Source organism: Sinocyclocheilus grahami, unplaced genomic scaffold, assembly GCF_001515645.1.
Source record: "Sinocyclocheilus grahami isolate Dianchi unplaced genomic scaffold, SAMN03320097.WGS_v1.1 scaffold1674.1, whole genome shotgun sequence".
Taxonomy (NCBI): Eukaryota; Metazoa; Chordata; class Actinopteri; order Cypriniformes; family Cyprinidae; genus Sinocyclocheilus; species Sinocyclocheilus grahami.
In genome coordinates this window covers 228331-237486 of record NW_015506853.1, presented here as the reverse complement: position 1 = coordinate 237486, position 9156 = coordinate 228331, and the positions used below count along the sequence as shown (strand labels likewise).

At 39.7% G+C, this 9156-nt stretch overlaps 2 protein-coding genes across 3 annotated transcripts in view; both read right to left on the bottom strand.

The window, feature by feature from the left end:
- Positions 1-834, bottom strand: part of LOC107571956 (rhamnose-binding lectin-like) — a 16850-nt gene extending 16016 nt beyond the window's left edge. The window contains exon 1 of the mRNA XM_016258347.1: positions 746-834. Within this exon, the coding sequence (XP_016113833.1) occupies positions 746-776 (31 nt within the window). The 5' untranslated portion in view covers positions 777-834. The remainder of the gene's footprint in view (positions 1-745) is intronic.
- Positions 835-1534: 700 nt separating this feature from the next.
- The window catches only part of LOC107571966 (inactive carboxypeptidase-like protein X2), a 17659-nt gene continuing 10037 nt past the window's right edge, over positions 1535-9156 (bottom strand). Inside the window, exons 12-20 of one of the 2 annotated variants that reach the window (XM_016258363.1) lie at positions 8521-8609; positions 8179-8302; positions 7874-8070; positions 7155-7334; positions 5324-5690; positions 4994-5281; positions 4294-4433; positions 2773-2872; positions 1535-2688 (exon numbers count right to left, since the gene is read on the bottom strand). In XM_016258363.1, the coding sequence (XP_016113849.1) occupies positions 2114-2688; positions 2773-2872; positions 4294-4433; positions 4994-5281; positions 5324-5690; positions 7155-7334; positions 7874-8070; positions 8179-8302; positions 8521-8609 (2060 nt within the window). In that variant the 3' untranslated portion in view covers positions 1535-2113. Of the gene's footprint in view, positions 2689-2772; positions 2873-4293; positions 4434-4993; positions 5691-7154; positions 7335-7873; positions 8071-8178; positions 8303-8520; positions 8610-9156 lie in introns of both variants that reach the window. The other variant, XM_016258362.1, reaches the window with a different exon arrangement.

Genomic DNA, 9156 nt, shown 5'->3' with positions numbered 1-9156 from the left:
CCAGCTAGCGCTGTGACGTCGCTGACCCTAGTTACCTGTGGTTGGCCTGGCCGTGTGTCACTCAGAAAACAACAGGCCAATCAGAAGAGAGGCTCATGAATATTAATTAGACAGGCCAAAATCAACCTGTTCTCAGCAGAGCTCCTGAGAGAGGAGCTGGAAAAATATATTGAGATGGTTTTTGGTACTTATACCGCAAATATATATATTCTTAAGGACATCAAAACCTAAAATAAAACTCCAGAAAGGTGTAAAATATGTGACCTTTAACAGTAACTTAAGGTGTTTGACGAGTAAACATGGACTCTAATGAGGTGATGATCTGAATCAGGCGTTTTTATACCAGTATTTACGCTATTAACATTTCTAATTATTGTTCATTTCGTATGTAGCCTACTGAAGTACTTAGTACGTGAGGCAAAAGAATGAAGATCAAGGATAAACCTGTGTCTGCTCTACATGTGCTGTTCACCAGATCAACCAAAACAACACTAAACCATTCAGTCAAATAAACTCTCAGGTACCTTTTCTTTACCAAGTCGAAGATGAAATCGAATGAACTTACAGGTAAGTAGGAAGACACCAAGAGCGACTGAGGCAAAAGAATGAAGATCAAGGATAAACCTGTGTCTGCTCTACATGTGCTGTTCACCAGATCAACCAAAACAACACTAAACCATTCAGTCAAATAAACTCTCAGGTACCTTTTCTTTACCAAGTCGAAGATGAAATCGAATGAACTTACAGGTAAGTAGGAAGACACCAAGAGCGAACATGTTGCTGATAAAAGGGGAAATGCCTACTAAAGTTACCGGTTGAGTGGATCTATTTATAGGCTACATTTTGTTCCGAGGTCATGGCCAATTAATGTCAGCTGGGTTAGACTAAGTGATTGCAGTTTGTAATTCAGTAGGATCAAGATCACAATATGTAAGACTTTTGCATTAAAACATCCACAAACCACTAGAACAGTTTAATATATTTTGTTGACTTCTGTAGGCTACTTCCATCATCCCAATACAGGTCCAGAGAAATCATCATTTTGAAACGCTCCGCGTCCTTGTGCCATCTGTGAATGGCATTATATCTCCCAAGTTCAACCCTGCTTCTACAGCATGTATCCAATGTTCATTTCTATGTAGGCTTTTTTTTGTTGTGCATTTTGTTGTATATAGATATCATGAGCATCATGCTCTAATGTCAACAAATGAAATCTTATTGTAAAGTGTTTCCATTTCAAGTATTTTGATTGACTAGTTTGCCTTTTAAACGAAGTTATTTTAAATTTCAAAAATGACAATGTTATAATTAGAAAGATCCCTTAATCTTGGAAGACTCCCCGATGTGGACTTCAGTCAACATTTACTGCCATGTAAATGTTTAGTACAAGAATCAATATGCTAGGAAAGGCTGGACTACACTATGAATACAGTCACCCCTTATGTGTACTGTCAAGTATGAGAGAGTATGAAGGTAGTGACTTGATGTGCACGTGACACTGTAATGCAGATAAAACGACAACAGTGTGAATATGAAAAGACTTTATTTACTGAAAAGAAACGTCTTTTAGCACAGACCATTAAATATGGTGGAACTTTGAGGGAAAATCTTCCCTGTACACTTGCCTTCAACAAACATTGACCGTTTATGTGAGAGAAAGAAGTGGTAATACGACCAAGTCTCTTGCGTTCAAACATTCTCATTTCCCCTCAGTGGGCATGATGGTCATATGAGAAGTTCTTATGTTACATTTTGGTAGTATAGTACAGATGTTTAGCCATGAATACACAGCATAATTATTCTTACTACTTATAGTCTTTGCAAACCATTGAGTGCTGCTTCCTTTGCAACCAGAAAATGGAGTTTTAATAATCAATTTGATCATTTATATTCTGGAATAAAAATCTTATGTGTAATTACTTCAAAACTGTGCAAAGCATTTTTTTTACGGTGTTGCCAGAATTCTTTGGTTCTAGATGTGACACCTCTTTGCTCAGAGCTCTTCATAGTCACTGGATCCAATCAAACCAAGGGGCAAAAGCATGGCAATAATTACCTATACTAGTCCAAAACAATCAATCTCTGGAGCAAAACTTTGATCTGTAGTTTCCTCTTAATAATCATCAATCTTTAAATTGTAGTTGTAGTCCAGTGCATCTGTCAACTCAATCTCTTCTGGTGGGGTTGTGTTCTCTTCAAAGGTTTCCCCAAGAGGCCAAGAGTCATACCAGGGAGTTGTACTCTCTGTGGTAGGTGGAACTGTGGTTGTGGTCGTCGTGGTTGTGATAGGTAGCATTGTTGTTTTGTTGGCCAGAAGCCTCTGTTGCCTTAGGCGGCGGATTCTTATTAGCCGTAGTCGACGAAGCCGAGCCTTATTCATGTCCCCACCATTACCGTTAGGAATTTGGTTACTGAATTTAGAATTTGGGATTTGGTTAGTGCTGTATGTATAGTGCTGTCCACTACCCCTGTTGCCACTGCTCAGCAATCGGATGGGCCTATTGCCGTGGAGAGCCATGATCTGTTTAATGCGGTCCCAGTTAGATTTGTTGAGGTCAAAGTTGCACAAGGTAGCGCCTGGGTCGAACCCTACCACACACAGACGGGTGAAGGGGGAGTAGCCTTCTGCTCTGGCTGTTACACGGTACTCACCAGGGTTTAAAAGTCGCCAGTAATCTCCAGATTCACCTAGGAGTAGAAAACTTTTTTTTATTGAAACTGTTCAGTACCCAAAAAACAGGGCAATTTTCAGAACTACAGAAAATATCTCACCTGTCCTAACGTCATGGTTGACTCCCTCCACAGACACAGTGGCATTGGAAATAGGGTTGCCCTCCTTATCCCTCACAACTCCCTTAATGCCCCGATGCACCTGGGAAAAGGACCATGGTTAATGTAATATAGCGCAGGGTAGGGCTGGACAATAATTCAATATCACTATGTATCGCGATATAATTTTTTTCAATAACAGTGATATGATTTTTAAGCACATTTCCGATATTTCGATATGCATTATCAGTTTCCCATACATTGATTTATTTGTGCAGCTTGACTTCGTTGAATAAACATGAGCACTGCACGTTTCAAAATCATAACACGGCGGGTGTTTTATATGAATGTATCTCTAAAGGGAATTGACTGTCTTCAGAAAAGTTTCGATGGCATTTTCATTTGATCTGATAAAGTAGCGTTCATGAGCGGAGCTGCTTTGATTACAGCCATTACTGGAGAAACCGCTAGTTTTATTACTCTAAAACCGCCTCCTGCTGGCAGAGAATCAGATTTCATTTTAAATAAGCCCGTCTCCAGCAACATTTCCAGTTTTTGTTGTTTAATTTTTTTGTTTTTTTGCAGCGACTCAGAGCACTTTTCATACCCTATTTTCTGGCTGAAGCACATTTGATTCAATCTATAAGAATAATCAGCCTACACTACCAGTCAAAAGATTTTTAATGTTTTTTTTTTTTTTTAAGAATTCTCTTCTGCTCACCAAGGCTGCATTTATTTGATCCAAAGTACAGCAAAAACAGTAAAATGTTGAAATAGTTTTACTATTCAAAATTGCTTTCTATTTGAATAGATTTTAAAATGTAATTTATTCCTGTGATCATACATAGGTAAATTTTCAGCATCATTGCTCCAGTCTTCAGTGTCACATGATCCTTCAGCAATCATTCTAATATGCTGATTATCAATATTTAAAACAGTTGAGTAAATTTTTTCAGGATTCTTTGATGAATAGAAAGATCCAAAGATCAGCACTTATCTGAAATAAAAAGCTTTTGTAACATTATACACCATTCCATTCAGTAGAATTTTTATTATTTTTTTAGGAAAGAAATTATAGAAATTAATACTTTTATTTAGCAAGGATGCTTAAAATTGATCAAAAGTGATGATAAAGGCATTTATAATGTAACAAAAGATTTCCATTTCAGATAAATAGTGTTCATATCAATATCGGAATTATATCGTATCGACCGAAATTAAGAAATATATCGTGATATCAATTTTGGCCATATCGTCCAGCCCTAGCGCAGGGCAGTGTTGTAGTCAGACTGAAGTCCATCTCATGCCTGATTCCAGGACCGTATTTTTTGGAGCATTTGGACTCAGCAAGGAACTTGCCTCAAAAATAGGATCTTGGACTTGATACGGATTTGATTTGGTTTTGACCAGACTCAAGTACTACAACTCTGGCGCTGGGTTCTCAAAGTCTTACCTACAAGGGATTTTCTGTTTCTAAGCCCTTGCAACTGTCCTGTGCCCATGATGGGGAAATGAGTAGCTCACCTGAGCCATGAAGGTCAGCAGGGCCTCTCTGTTATGCTCCCACTCTCTTAAAAGTTCACTCTGATGAGGAAACTTATCACAGCCCAGGAAAATGGACAGCTCAAAACAGTTAGTGTGAAGGTAGCTGAAGTCATTCATACCTAGAAGAGAGGTAGGGACAGGAACAGGTATCAAAAAGAAAATCTCTACAGTTATCAAAAAGAGTCTCTAGGGTGTCAATGTAGATTCAATTTGATCTTACAGATCCTCCTAGATCAGGGCTGGGCAACTTCGGTCCTGGAGGGCCACTGTCCTGCAGAGTTTAGCTCCAAGCCTGATCAAACAGACCTACCTGTAGCTTTCTAGTGGTCTTGAAGACATTGTTTAGCTTGTTCAGGTGTGTTTGATTAGGGTTGGAGCAAAACTCTGCAGGACAGTGGCTCTCCAGGACCAAAGTTGCCCAGTGTCCTAGATCAAGGGTGTCCAATTCTACTTTTGGAGGGCCACTTTCCTGCAATTCCCACCTTCCTATCAGAAAAAGCATTTGGACCCCGAAACGTTGACTTACAACATCAGACTTAACGCCAGATAAAAACTTCCAGGCAGGACCAGGGAAGCTAACCTTTGCAGGGCCCACAGAAGTAGGATTGGACACCTTCTTCTAAATTATCCAATTAATGATCTATCACATGATGGTGCAAGGCAAGTTCCTAATGCTCACTTCCTGGGATGGGCTTCCACTTGGCACGGTTGACAATTCCCAGCCCACCTGTTGGGTCATCAGCATGGCATCCTCCCTGAAAGGTCTGAGTCATGGTGCGGTGAGTAGAGGCATAAGATATGGCCAACCAGCGGAACAAAGATTGGTCCTCAATCACTCTGATCTCCTCTTCTGGTTCACCCTCTCCATATCCCTCCCTATATCCCTCTGAGTATCCTTCTTGATAACCCTCATGGTACCCTTCAGAGTGACCCTCATGATGGTACCTTTGGCTCTCATCGTGGTAGCCTTGGTTCTCATCGTGGTAGCCTTGGTTCTCATCGTGGTAGCCTTGGTTCTCATCGTGATACCCTTGGCTCTCCTCATGATATCCTTGGTTTTGATGGTGATGCCCATAACTTTCTTGATGGTACCCATAGTTCTCTTGATTATATGCATTTTCATGAGGGCCACTGTAGCTCTCCTGATGGTATCCAATGTGAAGGTAAGGGTTGGGTTCTTCTTCTTCATCTTCATATTGTCGCTTACGTCTGTTTGCTCTAGAATTTAGTTTTTTCTCCATCTCCTCAGATTCCTTGGTGAGACGGCGCATGTCAAAGGGGTATGTCACAAGTCTCTCGCCACCCTGCAGGTTGGCACCAAGCACAAATGGCTGGCTCTTCATCCAGGAGATTAGGGCAAGAGTCTCCACAGCAACCTGCAAGGCAGAACATAAAGTTAGTTTATGTCCTTTAAAGGGCACCTATTATGCAAAATCCACTTTGGACATAAATGTGTGTTGGCAGTGTGTGAACACAAACACCCTACAATGATAAAAATCCACCCACTCCTCATTTTTCAATCCCCTTTAAACCAAATCAGTCTCACTAGGCAAGCCGTTTTGATTCTCTATGCAATGTGACGTCACATTGCATAGGGCCGGGCCACAGGGGTTGATTGACAGCTCTGTATTGCTATATAGTTTCCGCCCTCAGTGGTTGTATGCTGTCCTCCATTTTCTCCACTCTCGAGTAGCTGTAACGTCAACAATGTTTTGTAAGCAATCCCGGTGCTCTGTGTTTGGATGTAAGACTGAACATAATAGTCTTCATTTTCTCCCAACATCTGAGCTGCTGAGGATGCTGTGGATTACTTTCATTTTTCAAGGTAATGCATCTCAAAATATACCTAAATACGTTTATCACTCCAGACTCCTTTGTGAATGTCATGTCGTTATAGTGGTTAGCATTTTCACTGTATTTGTGTGCATACATTATCTTAGTATTTTAATTGATCAGCACCGTACTTGTACCCGTACTCAATTAATTTGCGCCGCGCTCTCTATTCGGTAGCACGGTCGCGCGGCTTGGTCCATTGAGCGAGTTCCACATACTCCATGACGTATACGTTACGCCTCTTCTGGAGACGCGGCGGGAATATGCAGCTCATTTGCATTTAAAGCGATACACTCCAAAACAGCTCTTTTTTAGACTCAACAATGTTTTGTAAGCAATCCCGGTGCTCTGTGTTTGGATGTAAGACTGAACATAATAGTCTTCATTTTCTCCCAACATCTGAGCTGCTGAGGATGCTGTGGATTACTTTCATTTTTCAAGGTAATGCATCTCAAAATATACCTAAATACGTTTATCACTCCAGACTCCTTTGTGAATGTCATGTCGTTATAGTGGTTAGCATTTTCACTGTATTTGTGTGCATACATTATCTTAGTATTTTAATTGATCAGCACCGTACTTGTACCCGTACTCAATTAATTCTCAATTAATCTATTCGGTAGCACGGTCGCGCGGCTTGGTCCATTGAGCGAGTTCCACATACTCCATGACGTATACGTTACGCCTCTTCTGGAGACGGGGCGGGAATATGCAGCTCATTTGCATTTAAAGCGATACACTCCAAAACAGCTCTTTTTTAGACACACCCCAAAAATGACATTTTCTAGCTGTTATAATAAATGATCTGTGGGGTATTTTGGGCTGAAACTTCACAGACACATTCTGGGGACACCCAAGACCAATATTACATGTTGTATAAAGGGGCATAATAGGTGCCCTTTAATCTGAACTCTAGCCAATTTCAATACGTTCATGATCAGAGTATGTGAGTTTTGCTTTGATTTATTAAATATACATACATAACACAGCATTATTTCCTTACTTACTGAGCCATTGCTTGACAGTATACCCTCAGGGATGGGTACATGGTGATTTGGTATCAATTTGGGTACCATGCCCTTATCCTCTGCATCCCAAAAAATGTTATTTAAGTCTGGAAAGTTCTGGAAGATGTCATGGCCATCTTCAGTCCAGTGCCCTAATGTCCAGCTACCCAACTCTGAGCCCTGTGAAACAAAGTGATATTGCTTACAGTACTTTAGTGAGATTAAAGTCCTAGATTAAAGTAAATCGCATCAAAATTCCTATTTGTAGATTTAGTAGACTGTTTTATCCACATTCATCTGTCTATTATTGATCAGTTAATCCTGTTCAGTCAGGCATCACTTAACTAGTGAACGACATTGGCATTGCTCGCACCATACTCTACTGGTAATGTGAAGTTGCATTTGTTTATATGAAATACAGTTTATGCAAGACTATAAGCCCTGATGGTTTAAGTCTTATGGAAGAAAGTACATGTGCCACTTTCTAAACATTGTTCTGTTAATTTTAGCAGTCCAGCATGTCAAATTCTGGCTTAACTTAACTTTAGCTTTTTTTGTAATATCACTAAACGCTAAATATTAAATATCCAAGATAGGTGGTGGTAAGAATTTTTGGGAAATCTGTTTGAAAGCCTTTATTATTTTAGCAATTTCTGACCACCTAGTAACACAGAAATTACATATTTGACTTTTAATCTTTTTATACATTTTAAACATACCTTTTCAAAAGCTTTCATATGGCCATCAGGATTAACTGATGGCATCAGATGAATTCGTGTCTCATCCACAAGGTGGCGCACTCGAGGGTTGCCATCTTTATACTCTCTACAAAGGTACTGCATAAGCATCAGAAGAATCTCTCGTCCCAAAGCCTCATTACCATGATAACCTGCTGTGTACCTGAACTCTGGCTCTCCTGAGGAAAGATGGTATGCGTTCATGAAATAGATAATGAACACACATTGCTTGTTTCAGTACCATACTGGAATACTGTGTCTTCCATATTTACTCTAATGTTCCTCACCTGTTTCATGCATCCCAGGATTGTCAGTAATCTCCATGGCATAAATTTCCAAACCTTTAAAGCTCTTGCCCAAACTGTAGAATCTGGTGATGTTGGGACACTTATCAGAGATGGATTTCATGAGCTGTGACAATAAGAAAAGTCAAATTTGCATATCCACTCATCCCAAATGGTCTGTGCTACAAATACGAATGACACCTCAAACTTTGTGGCTTAGAAACAGAGAAATTCCCTGGTAGCCATCCACAATTTTCTTAAATGTAAACTCTAGTGTATTCTCTAGTGTATCTTTTTCTCATTTGTAAACTTTTAAGACTCCAGGAATTGGTACTCTCCCATCACCTTCTCCATGTCAAGGTAGTTGTGATGGGTATAGTCCAAGTCATCTCGATGCGTCACTTCATTCTGACTCTGGTACTGGCTGAGAGGATCTGAGTAAAGAGTAAATGCACAATATTGTGTAATATACGTAAACTATTGATAAACAGGTATTTAAAGCTGCAGTCCGTAACTTTTTTTTGGTTAAAAATGATCCGAAATCAATATTTGAGGAAGTATATAACTAGCCAGTGTTCAAAACTATCGCCTTACTTTAGCCCGATTCACAACGGTTAGCTTATAATAATGTTTTCTAATTTGAGTGGTATGGGTAGGTTTTCGTGGGAAATTCGAGCATCATTACGTCACGTCTGTAAACATAAAGAAGTTGTCCCAGCTACTAGGCTATCGCATGTGAGGATCCTGCAGGTGGCGGATCGTTTATAGCCTTTTCTCACAGCAGCCGGAATAATTATATGTATCATTTTGATAGTGGATTGTAATCCATAAAGGATTACGTGTTTATGAAACACATGTGAATGAAATTAAATTATATTCCAGTTATAAATGTGCTTCTGATTACAGATAGCCTGGGATTACAAAGATTTGTATTGTAAAGAAAACCAGTTTGAAGGGAGCATAATTAGCTTTTTGGGTTAA